The sequence below is a fragment of the Cupressus sempervirens genome, chromosome 11 (assembly GCF_028749045.1).
Source record: "Cupressus sempervirens isolate cs-2001-9-10 chromosome 11, ASM2874904v1, whole genome shotgun sequence".
NCBI lineage: Eukaryota > Viridiplantae > Streptophyta > Pinopsida > Cupressales > Cupressaceae > Cupressus > Cupressus sempervirens.
The window spans coordinates 623979946-624003835 of NC_143128.1; the positions used below are offsets into that span (position 1 = coordinate 623979946).

At 31.6% G+C, this 23890-nt stretch overlaps 1 protein-coding gene across 2 annotated transcripts; it reads right to left on the bottom strand.

Annotated features, from left to right (window-relative positions):
* Positions 1-1204: 1204 nt before the first annotated feature.
* On the bottom strand, positions 1205-10016 carry LOC149531246 (transcription factor bHLH118-like). 2 transcript variants are annotated; one of them, XM_089811038.1, is made up of 4 exons: positions 9369-10016; positions 8929-9279; positions 8782-8843; positions 1205-1297 (listed from the first exon to the last, which is right to left on the bottom strand). In XM_089811038.1, the coding sequence occupies exons 1-4, from the start codon at positions 9663-9665 to the stop codon at positions 1288-1290; spliced, it is 720 nt and encodes a 239-aa protein (XP_089667164.1). In that variant the 5' UTR covers positions 9666-10016; the 3' UTR covers positions 1205-1287. The 2 variants fall into 2 exon arrangements, with proteins under 2 accessions (XP_089667164.1, XP_089667165.1); XM_089811039.1 differs by lacking the exon at positions 1205-1297 and adding an exon at positions 1499-1855.
* Positions 10017-23890: the final 13874 nt, after the last annotated feature.

Consider the following 23890-nt stretch of genomic DNA (forward strand, 5'->3'; position numbering starts at 1 on the left):
TTAACATTTTTATGGTGAGCAAAGAAGTTCTTATTTGTTTATAACTTTTCTTCCTTGAGATTATGTAGTTAATTGAAAGGTATTAAATTATTGAATAAATAGTCTCATTATGATGATAAATAAATTTACATTTGACCCTTGAATGAGGAAACACTATTGAATAAAAGAAACAAATTTTCAGCTTAGCCATTAGTGAGATCAAGGGATACAAGCCTCATCCAAGAAAGCATTACAACCAATTAGTGGGCTATACTCGCTCTTGACCACTTGGCGAATAGTTCTCGGAGGGGAATGACATCTTAAAAAACAACACAAGAATCAAGATAGCCATTAATCACTTCTTGTGGATGTCTTTCTAGGAAATGATTTTGATTTACTCATAACATTTATGATCATCCTAGAAAATTCAAAATTTTGTAGATTTCTAATATTACTTGCACTTGATTTGTACTTCAACAAACTTTTGATCATACCTATAACCTTATACTAACTTTCATGCATTCATTCTTTATCTCTTTTTTCTAACATTTCTTTTCGCAATGGCTCTTCAATCCACACATAATGCAGTGATATAAATCTCAATGTCTATCCTTTGTATTTCCTTATTTTAATTCAAACATTGCACAATTTGTATTCCTTGAACTACTTTTCTTGTACCTATATCATTCTTTCTACTAGTCATATGCCCATGACCTTCATACCTTTGTCTCTTTGTTTGTTAAATAGAGTTTCTCATTCCTTTCTCATCCTTGTCCAATCTTTTACATCCTTTGTATCATATTCTATGCATGATATTAAAACCAACATTTCTTTTATGTCCATCAACTAGAATCTTTTCCATTATTATCACATTATTTGTTACAAACAACTTTTTAAAAATTATACTTATCAAATGGTGATGAATTCAAATGGTTTGAACAACAAGAAACATGACATACCTATTCGATTTCAAATATTTGTTTCTCACAGTAAGTGAATTCTTTTATGTCCATCAACTAGAATCTTTTCCATTATTATCACATTATTTGTTACAAACAACTTTTTAAAAATTATACTTATCAAATTGTGATGAATTCAAATGGTTTGAACAACAAGAAACATGACATACCTATTCGATTTCAAATATTTGTTTCTCACAGTAAGTGAACGATTTAGTTGATCTTTTAACAACTGCTGTTGTATCTTTTCAGAATTCCCAAACTCTTGCGGAATCTCTGAATAGAGCATTGATCTCCTTGCCAACAATTACAAATCGGATGCTTTCTTGTCTTGGTGACTCTGACTTTACTAGCAATTACTGTGATTTTCAGCAAACACAGTCCACATAGATCAGATAACCCCTAGTTTTTTGTTACTCACAATATTCTAATAACCCAATCTAAAACTTCAGCAATTTAACGTTATTAAATCCTCTAGTGGCAGTCTTTGAAAACTTCAGCAATTTAACGTGACATCACCTTACTAAGAAAGGACGTGGCAATCTTTTGTACAAAATATAGATTGGAAACATATAGAAAACACAATAAAAATTTTAATGAAAATTTCATAATATCATATTCATGATCTATATTCGCCGTATTGTAAATCTGAACAACATGGTAATAAACAGTGTGCTTTCACTTTCTGTAAATTTCCCTAATTGTTTTTCCTTCAATACATCATGTTGAAAGCTTTAACGCCCTAACGCAATGGGAAAACTCCCTTTGCGGTTTGCACAATCAAAATAACAACAGCAATCTTTTATTCATCCTTTTTCAACCATTGTGGCAGGCAGTTTCTGTTGGGACGGTGACTGTCAGCAAATTCTTCTGTCAAAATTTTCTATCTCTTTTCCAACCTAACAAAGGCTTGAAGTCTCCTTGTCACCAATCAGATATAATCAGTAGGTGCTACATAAAATAATGAATCAGCAACGATTTATAGTAGTTGTTAAATAATCTTTCTTAAGTAAAGATTGATTATCTCCTGTCTGCAGGGATTCATATTAATGAGTACCTACAATCCACAATCCTCCTCATTTAGCAATCTACTATCTTCTGTTTGCAGATAAAAATATCTACAGGAAAAAATGACCAAACAAATACTTTTTCTTTTATATCCACTCTTGAACTTTTCTCTTAACCGGTCTTTTCACAGCTGGAACCTTTTCTTATAGACGAATTTTGACCTTTCTCCTTGAGTCGATACTAAAGTTTAGCCTATTTTAATAACACAAAATATAAGCTCAAATGCTACTTCATAGTTGTATTCATCAAAACTAGGACAAAAATAAGCTACATCTAGAAACTTCATAGACCATTCTAAATTTAGACCAACATATACAATTTTAGAGCTTTCTAATCCTATCCAGCTCAAATTTCTAGATTATTCTAATTTTTTAAAATTTCTTAAATTAATATTTTAATTTTCTCTTTTCACAAGAGAAATTATGAGCCACTTTCTTAATTTGTAATCTTGGGACTTCCATAAACCTCTCAAGAATGTTTTCCCTCTAAATCTTCTCCGACATACTCGATCTTATCCGACATACTCACCTTTTGTTTCTACACACCCCTTTTAAAAACAATGAACACATTTTTAGATAACAAATAATCTATGGTGGTTTACTTAAATCACCAAGGTCTTCTCTTTGACTGAAGTTTTGCTCAGCTACTATCTAACTTTTCTGTTCACTGAAAATCTCCACCTTTCTTTGACTAACTCTTCTTTTGCCGATTCTGACTATTCCCAGCAATTCTTAAAACATGTCTCCAATCATTTTCTGGAATCAAATAGGCTTCACTGTAACCTGTTACCACCTTTCTCTAAATGCCAATAAATTCATAATACTATAAATTTTGTAATGTCACTGATCTCTTAACAATCCACTCTCCCTCATTATCTTGGGGAAATCTTCAATTTTTTTCCTTTCTTTTGTTTTAGTTTTCAGTTCATCCTTAAAGACTTATATTAGTATTAAGTTTAAAATGCTTTATGTTTTTTTGTAATTTATGCTATTTTAAGACCTCTAAGTTTTTGGTTGCTAAGAATTTGTGAAGTATTAAGATTTAAGTTGTTACAGTTATGCTATTGGCAGACAATGTTATTGGCAGATGGTTATTCGATTCTTATATTTTGGATAGATTTTTGCAAGCTGTTCTTTTGGTTTTTAGTTTGATGCAATCTTCAATCAGTTTAATTGTGGCTCTTGTGATTGGTATCAGTAGTAGTAGTAGATCATGGGTGTTCTTGATTATTTTGAAGAGTGACTCTTATGTTGATTCTGGTCTTTCTCACTAGCTGCTCGACTGTAATGACCCTAAATTGTGTCTTTTTCTATTTATAATCTTCCAATTTAAGACCCTCTCCCTGCCTCTTTTTGAAAAACACTTAACACCCGAAGAAAATACATCATTGTCTAAGCACTGACAAATATCCCTTATTGAAATTCAACATATTTCAAATGATAGGAAAGACAATACTTTATGAAAATTGCAGCCTCTACAATGGATCGTGCCATTTAAAGGAAAACAAAGTATACATTACTTGGATTATTCTTATAGCATTAAAACTCTCAGGCAAACTTGATTCATGAAAGATAGGTAACTCAAAATGCTACATAGGTTAATTCTGATTTTGACTAATACTGAACATGCAAATGCGAATGACTAACAACTGAACGACTTACAGGACAGTTCAGGTGCTGATATCAGGTGTAGAGTTGTCAATACATAGAAAGTCATAAACTTTAACCGACTTCTAATTAAGTATATAAATGAAAAAAAGAAAGATTAGTTCAAAAAAAAATGTAACGACTAATAATATAATAAATAAAGCATAATCCTCCATATAAAAATCGAGAAAAAGAAATTATTAGTTAATATTGACAAAAGCAAGCGTGAGTTGATGTATCTGTTTTTGTTTACGGGTTTCGGCCTTATCGTGCTTTATCTAATAAAAAGACTAAGTGGATCCTCGTGAGTCTGTGACACATGAAAGGCATAATTGGATGATTAATGATAATATCACGTTGCCCTAATATACAAAATAATACCAATAGGGGTTGCTTATGACTTATCAAGGTCGCTGTATTTATTTGTTTCCCAGCAGCGGTTTTTAGCAAGTTGAACACACTTTTTAGTATTTAAATTTTCTAGTTTAAATGTTCTTTGATGGTAAATTACCCATTCAAATTGTAAGATTGTCTGTGTCAATGAACAGTCATTTAGAAATTTCACGTTGTAATATGGAAGAACGAAAAATAGAGATGAATTGATTAGTTAAATATTAATTATTTGTATGCAAGAAAAAAGTTTCATAGAGTTGTAGAAATAATGTATCGGAAATATAAAGTAATAAATAATAAAAATTTATAAAATAGATTTTTTTTATTATAAATTATAGTGTATAATAGATTATTTATATAGTTTTGGAAAATAAATAAAATTGTAATGATACTCTCTATTATCATTTTAAAAACAGTACAATAATATTCTTAATTATTTATACGAAATAATGCAATAATACTCTTCATTATCATAGAATGCATTTATTTTTCAGATTCTAAAATTATATAAGTGGTATAAACACATAAAAATGATCTGATTTAAACCATAATCATAATTGCAACAATTTTATGATTAAAAAACAAACCAAAAGACTAACACAAAGAAATCTTTTTACTTGTAACCATATTTCAATCCACAATTGTTACACAACCGTAAACTTTCTAGAGATGACTTGCTTAATCCTTTAACAGTAACAGATTTCCACAATCCATTTGTAAAGTACTAAGTTTTCTGGATTTGATTGTGTTTGCTTATTTCATCAAAAAAAAAAAACGTTTCGGATCACACTACATGATCCATCATCAGGATAAGAAAGTGCAGGGTAGTAAGATATGCAGACTGGACCTTTCTCAAGAATTATAAGAAGAGAAGGGGGAAGCTCGTTAAACCATGCAATACCAAAAAATAGAAAAAAGGTACACCCACCAAAAAGTATAAGAAAGAAGAAAAAATAAAAGAAAAAGATTAAAAAGAAAGAAACTAAACAGGAAAAATAAGTTTGCTTAATCCTTTTGCCTTTAGATTAAAGCTGTCTATTAATCTAATGTTACAATCACCAAATATACTTTGATAAATGTTCAAATCAGTTTACAGCTCGGATATTATATATGAAACTTTCAGGAACATCTAGGAGCAAATTCAATTTCATGGTGAACCCTAAATGTATTTTTCCTACAGCCCTTTTAAGAGCACAAAGTGTTCCAAATTTTTTACACCATACTGACATGAAACCAATGCTATAAACAGTATCATGGTATGGCTCGCCGGGTAAATGAAACTTCTATTTATCAGTCCTTATTGAAGTCTTCTCTTGTTTTATTTTATAATTCTTTATGAAATGGGCGCAGAGCCAATTGCAACTTGATATTATATGTATGTTTACGGGTACAGAAATATTATTGAAATAAGAATAATTGATTCACAAGATATACAATTAAATAATCCATTCCTAATATATAAGTCAGGGTTTATCAAATGTGATACTTTCTAGAATATTAAAAAAATTAACTTTATTTTCAATTAAGAATTGTTTGATTAATATTTAATAATAATATTAAATATAGGTAATAATATTATATTAGTTAAATTAATATAAATTTCATGTGATTTGATTAAAATTTATAATTTCTATTTTAAACAGATTTCAAATGATATGAAAGAATTTGACTTTGAAAACATATATTTTTTAATTGAAGTGTGTATAGTGGTGAGATATTTATAGCTGTATAATCTTTCTTTAATTTTAGATGAAGGAATGAAAAATTAACAACCTTATTTACTACAACAAATAAAAGAATTCATAAAATCAGTAAAACAACTGAAGAAGCTATGAAGATTGATGAATCAACAACATCTAGAATAACCTATGATTCTTCTAAAAAGGAAGTATGATCAAAACTAAGTAATACCCTAGCAATATACAGAGAACCCCTAGCAGCAACTACAAAGGAAGAGATCAACATACATGATAGAGATACTAAGTCATCTTCCATCACCATAGAATTAGCCACAAGAGAAGATCTCTCCTAATAAGAATACCTAGAAACAACACAAACAAACAGGACTAGTTTCACAATATAAGAAGTGTGTGCCTTCAAAGAATCACACAATGACCAAGACAAAACACTAGGAGATGTTGTCGAAGGAAAACCCCTTACAACAAATGAAAGGAGTCATGGACTAGTAGCAGAAAAATGAATCAACAAATCTTTGGCTAGAAAAGTAGTCTCATCAATAGAAGAGACACAAAAACAAGAGAAACCCTAGCAAGGGCATGACAGTTGTTATTCTTGAGCAAGGACATGTAAGTTGTCATTCTTGAAAACCTTTTTAAGCTCTTGGATATCTTGGTAGGATTCTAATCCTTCCTTTTTAGTTAATTGACACCCACTTGGTTTGTCTAGTAGATTCTTCCTTGTTGTTATCCTTGTCCACTCATAGATGTACAATTTCTATTTACTATTAGGCATTATTTAGCTTTGCATTATAATGCTCATGGTATCATCAATTGACTTGATAACCTCTTAGACAATGTTCCTAATATCCTTAAAAAATTTCTAAATGGTCTTATCCTCATTGTCCTTCTTGATCTTTTAAGTAGACTCTATAATATTCCCCAAGAAATAAAACACATGGTTCTTTTCTCCTCAATGAAAATCTCCTTTGCATTACTTGTTTAACATCACTAGTTTTCATAACCTTAAATTTATTTGTTTCAACTTTGAATAATTAATCTCATGGGAAGTCCACTTATAAGCTTTATCAATATAATATGCGGTTAGTCTTGGTTTAGCGTGAAATATTGAGATTTTACCCTTAAATATAAGTAAAATCTCAGTTTTCATTCCTTGTCCATAGGGGGGTATGAACTATAAGAGTTATTAGAAATAGGGGAGGTGGAAGTGACTTGTGTGGATGAAGACTTAGGAGAGCTTCCAAGATTCCAATACTGAGCTTTATATTTATCAATAGGTTTTGTCTCTATAATATATTCTTTCCCTTAGACTTCTAATTTAGTCTTAGGGTTAAGGGGGTTTCAACAAAGCATTAAGGTTCCCTTTCAATTTTAGAAAGGGACATGAGGTTTCATTATTTTCTTTCCATTGTAAGGATAGCTTACTATGTTTCAATCTTGTTTCTCAATCATCGACATCATCACTAAAACTAGTCTTAGAATTTTCTCTATCTAACACACTAATGAGAGATGAAGGAGCAGACATGTATCTTTGAATTGTTAATAAATCAAAATTAACAGAGCCTCATGCAAAATACAACTTTTAGAAAGGAAATTTCTATGATATTAGATACCCAAAAGAGGAAAAAGTAAAGTCTGTAACTTAGTATTAAAAATGATTCAAGAGGGGAAAATAGTAGTAGAAGAGTATAGTAAATCATCTATCTAAATTAATCTACCCCATAGCAACATTCTTAGAGACCCTCACTAATTCTTTCCTCTCCACCTTAGGCATAAAAAATTTCATAAGTAAAACATCAATGAGCATCCCATCCTTATAAAATTTGATTATACCTATGGATAGCCCATTGATTTCTTCAATAAGCTTCTTGCCCACAACCAACTTCCTACTAAACAACACAATATTTCAGTTCTAGTTTCTAGTAGATATTTTGGTCTCTTCTAGGCCCCATGTGGGTAATTTCTTTAAATAGGAGTTGAGACCCATTTCCAAATTAGCAAAACAATAGGACATTGGTAAACTTTGAAGAGTGAAAAAAATCAAAGAATCTAAAAATATCACCCTCAAAGTGTGGGAGAACCTAATTCTGAAATCTGTATTAAGATGGCAAACTAGAAGAGTTTTACAGAAATAATGATATTAGACTTAGTAGATTTTAGAAGAAATAATTAATTAATAAGCATATTAACTTCTTTTCTATAGGTTCTACCATAGCTTAGCAAGACTCTAATATAATCGTCCAACTTAGCTTCTTCCTACCAATCTACCTTTTTGTTCCTCTAAATGTGCCTTGTTTAGCCAAAATATCAAGCAGTAACTTTTTTTCCCATTTGTATATTATATATGACGTTTTCAAAAGAATTAATAATATCCCTAGAATAATTTATCCAACTTTTAATGGTCTACTAGAGTGTATTATGTCCTTTAAGACATTGTTTATTATTCAAATTACCTTTTTCTTGAGGAAGAAAAAACACGTCATATGAACCAATATCTTCTCCAAATGGTTACATAAAGTATATAGTATAACACCAGATTTGTAATGGTATCATAACCTATATTATGAAATAATTTACAAGTAGTATAACAGTGGAGAATAAAAGTTGCATTTTCACATATCAATCATCTATTTGTTATCCTTATGCATACAAAGTTAATAAATATGTGACTAAAAATTATGAACTAGAAAAGTGGGGAAGAGAGAAAGAAAGGACATAAGAACATCTTCGCCAATGTATTAATTCCTTTTATATTCTATCTATACGGATGCAGCCTCGTCTCTATTTTATTTCTATACACTGTAAATCGTCACAACCTTATTTATTAGAGAAGAAAAGCTCATGTATGCAATTCAGCCTTAATGTTGAAATACAGAGTCTTCATCTCACTAAACTTTTAAACTAAAATCTCTAAATCGTCCCACAATCATTTTTTATATCTACCGATGTCAAGTAGTAATAACTATTAACAATACAGAAGGTAAATCCTTTGATATTAGAATTCTGATTGAACAGGCTAACATTCTGCCTATTGCTTACCAGATCAAACGATGAAGTTTAGCATATAATGTCTCCAAATTAGAATTGCTATGGTCTGCTACCTGTGGAATTAAAATGTAATGCTTTCAGACTTTTGAAAAAGGTTGAGAATACATACTCAAATGCTTTTATTTATTGGTAAAATACCTTGGCGTGTATGGTATAGAAGACTTTGTCATTTGTCACAGACGAAACAGCACTGACAACTTCAACTCTACAATCTTCCAGCAACAGGAGAACATAAGACAAAGCAATCTGATTCTGGATCGAGTTTATATATACCTGAAAAGCAGCTGAGCCAAAAGATTTTATTCTAACTGATGGGAAACCCTCATCTGACTCTTGGAAATGCACAGCCTTCGATATTTCAACGCCATTAGACAAAACTACATCAACCTTGTTCTTCTCTCTTTCCTTTGTTAGATCTTTGATCTGTTGCTGCAGATAATGAACGTAATTAAAGGCTTCTGCCAGTTGTTCTGTTACAGAACGCTTTCTCTGCAAAATATAATTTCAGATTCAATTCAGAGAAAAACAAAACTCACCAAATAAAACTATTTCAGTGCTGAAATGAAATAAAATCGTACCTCCGTACTCTCTTCGGGAAGTAGAGAACTCAGCTCTGAGTAGAGGAAATTCATGTCCTTCCTTCGCTGCCTTTCTATCATTTTGTGACTTATCTGTTTTGTGGGTGTTTTGCCTGCCTTCTTCCTACGATTGCTTGAACTAGGGTTACCAAAACCATTTTCTAAAGATTTTGTAAAGTAGAAATCCAGAGCGTTTTGGTGGTATGGTTTCTCTTGTTGAGATGGGAAGGAGCTGAAATTCCACAAGTTGACATCCTTGCTTGTGTGGAAGGCCATGGTATATTGAAAATTGTTCATTAGGGTTGCTGGGGTTTTAAAACCAGGCTGGAAAAGATTCGCTGCAATAAGGATAAAAGATTAAGGTTCGTTGATTTACATCAGAGATATAATCGTAGCTTAATCAAAATGGGGATTGTGAAATCTTAGCCAACCGGTAGATGCATCTATTTAGTGGGTCCAGATCTTAAAAACTAATTAGAAAACGAGATCTGAATCAAATTAGATCTTTATGGACTGATATAAATTAGGGCAGAAGAGTTCAATAATTCAGTATGTCAGAGATCCATGTCTGTTACCTAATTTCTTCAAAGAATAATAGTGCGCCCTGAAATAAGAAATGTTTCTTGTATGGTCAATGCACTGCATGAATGAGGGCTGTAAATGAATTGATAAGTCATTTATCTTTATTTTAAAAGTCTCTTATGATTGCACCGGATTTCCAACATGAAATCTTATCTTTTAGCATTACCTATATTAAATTCTTATAAAGTTGACTATGACAGCATTGCCGACAAGAACGTTTAAGTCTATGGTCTCAATGACAGCGTTTTAGATGCTTGTTTTTCCGTTGGAAAAATGTTGATTTTCTATATTATGCCAGCGCATTTGCGGGAATCGTGATCTGAAATGTCTTCACTAAAAAATAGGTCATATAATGCTCAACCTATTTAACAAATTGCTACTCTGAGAGGCAATGGCAAGAATAATTTATAATAAATGGATGACAATTTCTGAATGGAAAGATACCAATTTGAGATTGTTTGAAAAAGAGGGAAACTGGAAGAATTGTTTTTAACAAGTCAATCTGACATTTCATATAATATGGTTGTTGTTAATAATAGTAAACAAAGTTAGTTTATATTAAATTTTGTGTGGAAAAAATGTTGGTTAGAACTTAAGTTATAGATTGGGAGAAGTTTTCTTTGTTTATAGTATTTATGAATTTTATTTTTAATACATAAAGAAATGTTAATGAGAATATATAGTAAGAAGTTTATATAATCAGAATGTGTAAAATATTTTAACAGAGACTAAGGGACACATATGAAAACATTAAATCTTTTGAATGCAAACATATTCTTAACTTTTTTTTAACGATTAAGCGAGGGAGTTTGTATTCACTATAATATAAAATAAGTTAAAATTTCACTAGTCCATATTGAAAGTTCCTATCTAAACAATGGAATCTTAATGGAAACCAAAATGTAGTCATATTGCTCTTATCAACCACTTAGGAAAACAAATATATAAAGATTGTTTTGGCCCACCTATAAGGTATCCCAAAAAACAACTTAATCAAATCACATTGTTTGCTAAAAAGTGGTAGGGAACCAAACAAGCAGGCATATCTCTTAACTAATGTCAGATGTAGAAGAAGAGCCAACCTTGACTTCCTCCATTAAAAGAATACCTACACCCTCTTGGTCAACTTCTTGCTCCTCTTCATCTTCTCTTCATCCTTTGCCTCTTCCTATTCATCGACCTATAAGTCAACCTCCTCCTTAGCCTCTTTCTCTTCACTTCTTTATACTTCCACATAGATTCTTATTCATCTTCCTTATGTTCAACATCTTCTTCATCCATGTTGTCTCCTTTGTTTATTGTTGAGTTTTTCTTTTTCTTTTCATAAATGAACTAACCTCCTATTTTGTTGTCATTGTTAAAATTGATTTAAGAGGGATTGGGCACAAATCCATTAATTAAAGTAACATCAAGTATGAACAAATGACATTGACAAAATTCACAAGAAGTGAATTTATACTATAAACTATCTAAAATGAACAACTTACATAATCTTAGCTATTACAAATAAAATGTAGCTAACCTAACCAACAAACCATACATTACATAGGGGGTCTAGGAACCCCTTTCTAGTCACTATCAAGCTAAATGATCTTGTCCATGAAAGGGGCCCATTTAGGAAGGTGACCAAAATAAATATTGTTGGTCACATCACCTTTGAGACTAATTTGCAAGATTTCCTCTATCTAAATGTGTTTTGTCTTTATTTCCTAAAGTTCCAATTGTAAGGAATTGAGAGACTGAAACCTTTAATTGAAATACAAATAGAACTCTAGCAAGTAGTAGCTATAAATCTAACATGAAGCAACATAAATATATGAATATAGTCTTAAATTTAGAATCTATTCAAGTATGTAAATGCAATAGCCTTGAATCAACATCAAAAACCCTAGGAAAGGTAATGAAAGTGAAACTAAAAACTTCATGAGTGAATGTTCTTGAAATACACCATAGAAATGATTGAATGTAGCTCTAGGAGAGGTGGATGTAAAGGATGCAACAAAAGATATTGAATGTACAAAGGGATGTCTTGAATATTGAAAGTGATATGAAAGATCTAGCATATACTCTTTTACTAACTTAAATACATGAATCTGTAATCTTCAATGGAGAGATTTCCTAAATTCCTTGAATTCTTTTAGAGTGCTTGACAACTTTAGAGCTTGAGCACATGCTTGATGGATTGATGGATGATAGATGGAGAGAATAAATGCATTTATAAAGGGCTCAGAATTAACTGAATCCCATGGTCTAAACCACCTAGAAGTTAATATGCAAGAGAAATCTAGACACCAACTTCAAGAAATGAACCCAAAATAAAGCCCAAGTAGGGATGCATGATGTCTTTTAGTGGCCCAACATGGGCACATTGCATCCTTGATTAACCCAACAAGGGAGTACTAAATTCCTCATTGATAGGGGCACATTGCATTCCTACCATCTAGGGCCCAAAATATTAAAGATTTCCATAGTGTCCAATATCCCAAAAATTAGGTAAAGAACTTAAGATATACCCATTTTGATAAAGAAAAGAGATCCCAAGTTATTAGATGGAGGAAAGGGAGGACCTAGGAGGTTAGATCCTTCCTTGATCTTTACACCATGACAACATGAGCTTTAAAGATAATCTATTAGGTATCACCCTAATTCCACCTAGGAGAAAGGGGAATAAAGGAGAGAAATAGAAATTAATGATAAAATCACATTAAATGGATGCTAAACCATCATTAAATTGAGGTGCTTCAAATTTAAGATGGTACATTTAGCTCCCACTTTAGTGAGAGTGTGGATGAACCCACACAAAAGGTAAAGTAGAGAGAATAAGAAGAAAAGAATTTGGAAAATCTCAATGAGCTAGAACATCACTAAGTAAAAAGGTGACAATCCCCCAATACCAAGGCTCCTAACTACACATCCATTCATATGTGTGCCGAAAAAAAGAACAATAAAAAAATCCAAAAATGACACAACTAAGGTTTAGTAATAAAAAAAATTCAAATCAACCACTGAAAGAGACCTCAGCCAAAGAAATGTCTCACTTGTTTTTTATTAAGAAAAATAGGTTTTACAAGCATCCTAAAACCCAAAAGTTTTTACAAAAAAGCTAGTAGCATGATATTAAATAAAGTCCAAACCCAATACTTCTACCACCTACATAAGACCAAAACAAAAGACAGGCCAATGGCCAGAAAGGAAAAGCCAATAGATCCAACTGACAAAAGTATAGGATAGGAAATAAAACCCTTACTATTCAATCTTCCTATCAAGATCTTGCATGGTTTCAATTGCTTTGTTAGCACTCTAGATCTCCACAATTGTGCACTCCTTGTTCAGATCAGTAGAATGTTCCACCGACCCTTGGTCACATTCATTTCCCCCTCAGTCTGCTTGGAATCCTCACTGACCCTTTCATCCTTTTCCCTACCAATGCCTACATTTTTCAACGATTCACCCAAGCTATTGATGTTCTCATTTAGAATGTTCAGAGTGGAAATCACCTAATTAGAAATATTTTGGTTTGATATCTCCATCCTTCGAACCCTTTTCTCGACCTTAGAAATACAATCCTCTTGGTTGGCTAAAGAACCTTGGTCACTACTCTTCCTTTGGCCTTCCTCCTGGCACTTTTTCTCCTTGAGCTCTTCAATTTCATGGAATAGCCACTTAATTGGGTAGAAGTTTTCTATCATACTATTTTTGGCATTATTGAGTAGGTTGAGCCCTATCTCCCTTGCATTGCCCAAAATTGCTACCAAAGCTGGGTCTATGAGTTCCTCAAAATGAAGTTTTCCCTCCTTGTCTTCGAGAACTTGAGGATTCATTATCTCTCTGACGATCCCCATCTTCACCATTTTGGTATTGAAGTTTCTCCACCCCCTCCTCCTTTCTTTTGTTACCTCCTCTCCACTATCTTCCACTAAGATCTCTTTTATCTTCTTCTGAGGTGAAGAGAGTGAAGCAGAGGGGCTAGGAATCTCAAAGGTCTCATTGCTTCTCCTTTCCATAGGCATATCCTCCTCAGCCTTCCTCTTCTTGGGATTTCTAGGTAGAATAGTGATGTCCTCCTCCTTCTTCTCATCCTCCGACTCCATTTCCTCCTTGTTGCCATTATACTCCTCCTCCCTCTATTCCATAGGATTTGATGTCAATCCTCTAGGGCTCTTCATACATGGAATATTACTAGTAGAGGGAGAAATTCTCCCCCTCCGGCTTCTTACCCATTGAGGGGGTATTATTCTCTTCCTTTGACCTATGATTCTAGATTTCCTTAGAGTTGGAAAAGTCTGGGCTCCCAATATCCTCTGAAGCATCCCTGAAGTGGCCTAAGGGTTTGCCCCTAGTCTGGGTCTTGAGATATTTTTAGACTAGAAGGAGAAAATCCTCATGAAGAGTCAGGTTTGTGCTAGGTTTCTTCTTATAACCCTCAATGCTTTTACTCAAAGAGGTAAACATATAGAAAGGAAAATAAATTTTTATTCCATGTCTAAAATGGTTTACTAGAACAAAGTGGTGTGTTCTAACTCTGTTGAATCTAGTGTCCAGGGTAATAATGGCATAAGTAATGCAAGAGAAAAATTACTAAAAACATATCTCCATGATAAATCTCTACTAGCATGAAAGAAAAAGAGAGAAAAGAGAGAGAGAAGTGATTAGCTCACCTAGTAGCATGCCCACTTGACTATGAATTATGGGCATTTTCCTATAAAATTAAATGTGTTACTTATGTATGGGATTTAGCATGTTGTCCTTGAATTTCATACATATATATGAGATTGAGAAAGTTTGTTTGTATTAGCCATATATAAGATTTAGAATATATGTCTAGAATGCATTAATTGTGTATGATATTTATTAAGCTATTATGCATTACCCACAAACAATACTTAGTATATGTTTGGATGCATTACCCATAAATAAGATTTAACAAGTTTATATATGTTACCCATTATGAGATTTAGTATATGTGCCGGACATGCAAAAGAGAGATGAATTAACAATATATAGATTAGAGAATAAATTAGAAATCATACCAACCATCTATGAGTAAGGTACTATAAGCCATGCTCAAAATTCATATTTTCTAGACCATGATTATGAGCATAGATTATGTGCAAAGAGGGCATATACATTCCCCTCTCCTTATCATGTCAATGTACTAGATATGAGAAGGAAGAGAAAGAGTATTATTAATTCACATAATAAGGAGAATTCCTTAAAGAAATAATCTAGACCATATATATAATGAAAAATCTTAATTCTTACAATCTAAGAACATAAAAAATCATGAAGATGATATATCAATTATGGGAAAAGGATCCTCAAAAGGGAGAAATATTAATAAAAAGACATCCAACTAAGGAAAGAATGATGTCACATAATAATGAAGTTACACTTAATCTCAAGGAAAGTAGATCCTTAAAAGAAAGAGAAAAAGAATATACAAACCTTTTTTCCCACTTAACCATGGGACGAGAAAAGAAAATCGATGGTGGATTATATAACAAAATCTTGAAAGATATAAGGATGAGTCATAAGAAAAAACTGATAGCCATTAACATAACACAAACACCCATATCCAAAAAGAGGGATTATAGAATAAATCTACATCATAGAGAAAATGAAAGAAAGAAACATCATAAGATAATTTAAACAATATAAGATATTACAAAATATAGCATATATGAAGTAAGCTATAGTTTATCATTATATGGGAATCATTAAGATCAAAGGCATGAAAATATTTTTTCTAGGAAAAATCAAATGGTCATGCATGTAAAAAGGAAATACATACCCATAGATATGAATATTCCATATAATAATAAAAATATAAAGAGAAATTAAATAGATAGATGATAGGATAACACATAAGGCGTACTTAGTTATCAAAAAAAAACAAAAAAGAGATAATGTTTCTTAGAAAGAGTAGAGAATAACATCTAACATATGATCCTTAAATGATAGATTATTTATAATTAAGATGTACAAAAATACATAAAATTTCACTTGGGATGCAAATTCCTATGTAACACAATAAATACATACAAAAGAAAACATCAAATTAAAAGAGAATGGAAATTTATGAGGGATATAAGATGCAGTATAATAGATTTCCACAATCCATGATATTCTATTTATGCTTCTGGGTGAGATTGTGTGTGAATTTATCAATATCAACATTTTAGATTGAGAGAGCTAAGAAAAAAAAATGATAGATCATTGAGTATGATCTAAAATGTTGATGCTGATAAATTCACACACAATCTCACCTAAAAGAATAAATAGGATATTAGATGCATTTAAGAATGGAATAAAAACACACTATGTCTTCCTAAGTAGTTTAAATCTATAATAGACATGTAAAATTCAAAGAAAACATAGTATTGAACTTGGGATGTTATTCTGCATGTAATCATAATAAATAAATGCAAAAATAATGACACCATATAAAATGAAAACAAGTCAACAAAGGGGGATAATCTAATCTATGATATAGATAGAAATATAAATTAGCCACCCCCCACCCCAAGGTAAGGATACAAGATGAATGACTATTACGTTACTCACAACACAAGACAATGAGACCCAAAAAAGATAGGCTAATTATGCCACAAACTTAGGACAAACATAATAGGGATCTATATGTATCAAGTAAAATGGTATTAAAAAATATACCATTCATCATTGATATTACTATGATACATAACATAAGGACTGAATTGAAAAATCGTAGAAAAGGAAGATCTCTAAGATGTAATTTGACAAAATATAAAGAGAAACATTCAATATACATATTCAATAAAGTTGTTTGATTCACAAAGTCAAGAATGTAGGATGATGGTGTGATATCTAAGGTTTCCCAATCATGAATATTTTAGGAGCCACTTGTAGGGTCATTATGAATAGCAATCTTAGGACCTAAGTTTAAATTGGTGAAAATACAATCATAACATGATTACGATATTTAACAAGACCTAAATTATTTTGAAATATAGATTGAAAAAATAAATAAGAAGGATCAAGTGTGTAGTCCTCTATCACTAGGGAACTCTTAGGAGAAGGGAAAAAAAAAACTTATCAAGGCCTTATCTATGGAAGGAATATAAATTAAATACATAGAAAAAGGCCAATCATTAGTAGCTATAATGGTATCATTAGAGTGTGTAAAAGTTATATCATAAGGGAGAGAGTAATCCATATCTTTATCTAAGGATTCATCCCTAATAGTAAGATCATCCAAGGAAGGAAGAAATCACACATTACAGGAGGAACAATCATGACTCAATTAATTTTTGCGAGGAAGAGAATAGTAAAAATTCCTATCAAAGAGCTCATCCCAAATAGTAGAACTACCAAGTTTAGGAAAATTATGAATTAGTTTAGAAAGTTGATCAACATCATCTTTGAAAATATTACCCTTTGAAAGAGAATGAGAAATAATGCAAGGAAAAAATTAAGTGCTAATCATATGGTTTAGATGAAACATCTTGAATATCCTGAACGAAACTTAAAAAAAAAGATAACAGCCTCATTGACAGGAAATGTAGTTACTATTAAAGAAACTAGATCCAATTTTTCATGTTTGTGTTTGTAAAATACAAATATGTGAAATGAAATCTATACGAAAAAAGGAAAATAGATATCTAAATAAAACTAATGCAAACCATATCATACATAGAGAGATATAATTCCAATAAATAAGTATAGGAATCTAGATTTACCAAAATTGGGAAGTACCTTTATTTAATGATTTTTTAGAACCCATTTAATGTGATTTCATCATACATTTGCATTCCTCTCCTTTCTTTCCCTTTCTCCTAGGTGGAATTAGGATAAGACCTAATAGATTTTCTTTAATTATCCTATTTTAATGGCACAAAGATTGACCCAAAGGATAGAAGAGCCTAGGTCCTTCCTTTCCTTCATCCAATCACTCATAATCACTTTTCTATATGAAAATGACCATATCTTGAGTTTTGCACTTGATTTTTGGGATCTAGGGTCTATTTTGGGGCCCTAAGGGAATCTCAAAGATTCTAGGCCTTGGTTGGCATAGACACAGTGTGTCCATACCAATTAGAGATGTACTGATCCCTTATAGGGATACTTAGGTATGTATTGTACCCTTACTTGGGCCCTATTTTGGGTCCATTACTTGAGTCACATGTCTAGATAACTCTATGATATTAACTTCTAGGTAGGTTGTTCTATAGGAGTTAGTCAATTTTGAACCCTTTATGACTGAATACATTTTCTCCATCCATCATCCATCAATCTTTCAAGCCTTATATGATCAAGAACACATTCAATTTATGATGTTATCAATTAATCTTCAAGCATTTAAGGAATTACAATAATTTCTCCATTGAAGATTAAGGAATCACATATTCAAGCCATTAAAGGATTTTATGCTAGATCTTTCATAGAAATTTCAACATTCAACATCCTCCTTCATAGATTCAAGATCCTTTGTTTCATCTTCTACATCCATCTATCCTAGATCTATATTTATTCATTCCTAAGGTGGATTTCAAACACATTCATTCATGAAGGTTTTGGTTTCACTTTGATTTCCTTCTTAGGGTTTTTGAAGTTTAGTCAAGGCTATTGCATCTAGACAATTGATTATATTCTAATTTAAAAATTATATTCATGGATTTACATTGCTTCTTGTTGGATCTATCACTACTACTTGCTAGTATTTTATTTCTATTTCAATCAACATTAATTCCTAAATTGGGGTTCAACCAAGGAAACCCCCTAAAATAACAAACACAAACTGTTTATTTTGCTAGTTTTGGTTTTTAAATTGAAAAATAGGCTTCATATTTAGATACCCTTTTTGGGTTTTTTTTGGAACAAAAAAATCAAAATCAATGTGTGAAAACCTCTTCTCACTTGTAACACTTTATCTTAGCTTCATTTTCACTGGGATGAATTCTTTAACTTCCCTATCATCTTGCCCTTTCTTCTCTACCATAGCTTGAGTAGTTTCTATGTTTGTTGTGTGATAAACCTCTTCATAGGAAATTTCTTTAATTATTACTCTACCTCTGCTAATTTGATGTACTTCTTGTAGTCATGAACATGTTTGGGAGTGTCATATATAGCTTGACCAATAATCTCTTATGGAGTAAAATTTTCAGCAAGAACTACTATATCTATTCCACTTTTCCCATAAGTATTTTATTTCTCCTTTACCTTCTATTCAAATCCCTCTTGCTTTACCTTTATCTTTGTCCATGTTTTCATAGTTTCACTCTATACACTTTGCGTATCACCAAATATGATTGTCTAATCTTGATTCTAGAATGTTATCTATCGGCTTCAACCATTATCTTGACATCTTCAAGATCAGATTTAGAAATTACATTCATAAGTAATCTCTCTATCTAATTTAATTTCTTCTCTCCACATTGCATTAATTAACTAGTAAAGATCTCTAGGCAATGTATAATATAGTTCACCTAGTGTACTATACACCTTGTGCATACACCACATAACTACCATTTCTAGTTTCTTCTTAACATCCTAATATGTCATTTACTTTAGAATTTTATATTAACTCTTTTAAAATGAGATCTAGAGTGGGGAATTTTATCTTACCACTTTCCTTCGACTCTTTTTTATCCTTATCTAATTTTTCTTTCTCTATTTCTTCTTCACCTATTTCCTATTTCCTGCTCTTCCCTTTATTCTATTCACTTACTTGTTTTACCTTTAATTCATTAGTTGATCTAACTTTAGGTGGTACATGTTGTTAGAAATCTAATAGGGAAAGTGAGACACTAAGAGCAGGGCAGGGTGTTGGGTGAATTAGGATCTATAAATCTTCTTCAATTCATTCATGAAATATATTTGATATCACTAGATAAGCTCTCAATTAAACATTCATCTCATATAAATGCAACCATTCACATCAACATAATATCAGATCTATCTTCTAACTAAACGAAAGTAAACTCATAACACATTAACATACATATTTGGTAATGCAAAAACCCTCCAAGGTGAATCTAAAACTATGGTAGAGATGAAAACCACAAAATATTCGCTACTGGAGCAATATAGCTGTGTCTGTTAAGGAAATAATGATTTAATCACTTCTATTGATCTACCTTGTGAGGGGTCTTCCTTGTTAAAGGATAAAAGAACTACTAGGTTCTACCTTGTTAAAAGATTTTTCATCACAATTAAGTGAGTACTATATTCTAGGATATTTGCATAAGGCTATTAAAGTTATCCTATTAAGATATTTATACCTCAAAATACTTGTCAAAAGGTTTAGTACCCAAACCTCTAGATAGAACTTTAATGCTTGGTAATAACTCTCCTCTATGCAATAAAATGTCACCTTACTATGATAGATATTCTCTATCTATTCTTGAAACTATTCACTACGCTACTTGATCTTGACTCTCTGATTCACCTTAAAAAAATCATATACTCAAACATCCTGATACATAATCTCTCCTTCAAACTAGGTCATAGACCCTCCTTAAAAGGATATTTGCGTGTACCTTCTAGATCCAAATCAATGATCTAAAATCAATCCTTTTTTTGAATAGTCCTTGTATTTTTATGATTAGGAGATTTTCTTACCTAGGTATTAATGAACTTTTTTTGAATACATAATCACCTCCTTGCTTACCTTGTCGATCTTCAAAACAAATATGTTAAACTAAGTTACTCAACACTTACATCAAAATTTGTTTTCACCATAAAGTATGTCTTCATTCTATCCCTTTTCCTTGACTATACTTTGCATGAACTAAATAACTTAGCCTCTACATCACCTGACATCAACTACTATCCCTCACAAACTTAATAATCACTGGAGTACTTATTGACCATTAGCTTTCTCAATAGTGACTACTACTTGGCCCATGACATAGAATATTTACAAGCCTACAATAGTTATTTCTTCTTATATAGGATGACTCGATCATAGTGATGACCAAATAATCCTTTCTTGTGAATGACTAAATGTTTGACACTAATAGAAAACATGAATTTAGAATTAACAATCTTACACTTAGACATTAGTAACAAAAATACTTCATCATGATTAAAAACTATTCATTAAAAAAATGAAAGACAAGTACTCCTTATTAAAATATAGTCCATACTTTAACTTAGTATACACTATAGATGTTCTAATTCTGCACTCAGTAATATACATGCAAAACTTAAAAATTTCAAAACTCACAAACTCACAATCTATCCTACTTTATTACATTCATATATCCCTTGTTCTCTTCTCATTTCTCACTTATTTATTGTTAGTTATGTCTACTAGAATGGGGATGTCAAAATAAACTTATCCAAAAATAGTTTTTGAATTTTCAAAATACTGTTCAAAGTGTTATCCCATTTAGTCCTTATAGATTGAAAAGCTTGAATCTCTAGCTCTAGTTTTACTACAAGATCCACTAGAATATCGATAAATGATAAATTTGGATCAACATTGACTAGTTCCTTTGCATTTTTTAAATGCACTTGCGTAACCTCAAGGTGAGGTGTCATCATGTCTTGTATAGATACTAATTTCACCCTTATTTGCCTCTACACAAAAATCGAATCTTTAAGTCTTGCCTATTGAAAATTTACGTTTGATAAGTGTGCAACACTAGAATTGACATTTGTGGTTAGTGCATCTACACTGTAATAAAAGTTATCTTCTAGCTTATCCATCCTCTCTCTAATATATTTTGTGTAAGTTGAGATGTCTCACAATTTTCTTAAAATTATATTTATATTATTTAAAACATTTTTTGAATTGGTCACAAGTTTTGAAAACTTGTCTTACAAAAAGTTTTTGATTCTATCTTTTACATCATTTTCTTTTCAAATTTATTCTTCTAACCATTACATGAACTTCTCATTTGTGTCAAAATCTGAATCTTTTCCCTTTTCCACAATCTAAACTAATTTATCTATGATAGGTGCTCACACATTAAGATCTTCCATCTCAAAAGCTTCTAGAAAAAATATCCTTAATCTCATCCTGTATGTGTATCTATTGTTGTTCCCTTTTCAACTCTTCTTGTTTTATCTTCCTCACTAGTAAATCTTGCAATTTCTTCTTCTTCTCATATGTCAAATTAAGAGTGTCCCAATTAGGAATCAAAAGAACTTCATATAGTGTCACTATATTCCCAAGTGACTTATCTATCTTCTTAATTTGATTTGTTCAAAATATGGAGTACCAAAGACTAGAAATGATAATTACAAACTTTGAGTCTAGAGCTCTAGACATAGTTTATGTATTATTGCTTCTGTTCCCTTGATACATTTAGGCGCTTATCTTTTTCTCTATTCTTCCCTTGATGTGAGTTCAAAAAGTGAACTGGACTCAAATGTCTCCTTTTCTCCCTCATTCAAGGGTCCTGAGACATTTGGCCTTTCACTACTACTAGTAGATTTCTCTACTTGTGCACTTGGAATCTCTTTCTCCTTAATCTCCTTTCAGATTACCTTCCTAGAAACATCTATCCTATCTCCCCCTTTAATTTATGGCCCACTTTTTTGTTCGGAAACAAAAACATCACCTTTTTCCTCTCCTAGCATTTGCATCATATTATCAACAATAATTGTAGATGTATCTATTAGACTACCTATTACATGTTGAGATTGTTACTGATTACCAATCTTTAGATATTCCTTGGTCTACACAATTACTAGATTAGTTTCTATCAATGCATCTTTGATTGATTTAGGAGCTTACTCCTTTTTTTCTTTCTCAGTAGACATAGTCCTAACTAACTATTGCTCAGTAGTAGTCACATCTGGTACTTTATTATTTGAAGTTTTATCTTCAATGGTGACTACTCCTATCTTCTTCTCACTCTCTTGTATTATCTTATGAATTGTCTCAACTAATATCTCAATATCATCGCATATGCCTTATTATCTAACTCAACTTCTCTTGCATCATTCTCTTCCTTGTCTTCTTTCTCCTCATCTATAGGCATAAATCAATAAAATTCCATCCATACTATTTTAGTTTCCTATACAAACTCTTCAATTTTATTTTTCAAAATTTTATATGGCCTTCTCTTTGGCATAAACTTCTTAGCATAATCCTTCATGACTATTGAAATATGTAGTTTTCCCAAATAGTTAGACCCAATCTGAACCTTGCATCAAGCTTATCATACAATTCTTCTGGTAATCCTTGGCCTAGCTCAATTGGTGTATACATAAAATCTACCATCATCTTAATAACAACATGTTCTAATTTCTTTTTGTCCACCTTTTCTAAGATTTCATATTTAATATAACTAAACCCTACTAAACCTATTGAACTTCTCAAGTTCTCACATACCTTATCAATATCCTAGGGTTCTCTCCTTGGTATGATTTGGAATTGACCCAAGCCATCAAGCTTGTTCCTTTCATCCTCATCTTCCTTATCATCACTAGGCTTAAAAACCAATTTTATTCTTAGTTTCTTATTCTATTTACCTTTCTTGACCCTTGTTGTATCTAATGTCCTCTTCTTAGGAGTTTTTCCTCTAGCTAGCCTTCTGATCTTTACAATTCCTTTTCTCATTGGCTTGAATGTTGTAGGATTCTACCTTATATCTCTACCTAGTGATGCTTTGTGGTGTGGTTGTTGGCTTGAATGCCACTTTCTTCAAGCTTTTCTTCACTTTAGGCTCAACCACAACAATTTATTTTCCCTTGGTTGTCTTGGGCTTGACAAAAACTAAATCTTTTATGTTTCCTCCATGTTATTCTTCATTATCACCTTCTTCACTACTGATATCTTCTCCTTTACATTGAATTATCTATAGTGGTGCTTCTCCAAATTTACCTTCTAAATCTTGGATCATATTCATCCTTTTTCTATCCATCTTGGGGACCTTTTTGCATCATCATGTTGATCTTATCTATCTCTTATGTGATGAAGGGTTTTCTATTCTTATCAATATCTTCAA

Coding starts and splice junctions, on each gene's coding strand:
- LOC149531246 (XM_089811038.1), bottom strand. CDS start 9,665: ATGAACAATTTTCAATATACCATGGCCTTCCACACAAGCAAGGATGTC. Junction 9,280..9,368: donor TTCCCGAAGAGAGTACGGAG/GTACGATTTTAT, acceptor TATATTTTGCAG/AGAAAGCGTTCTGTAACAGA. Junction 8,844..8,928: donor TCTATACCATACACGCCAAG/GTATTTTACCAA, acceptor TTAATTCCACAG/GTAGCAGACCATAGCAATTC.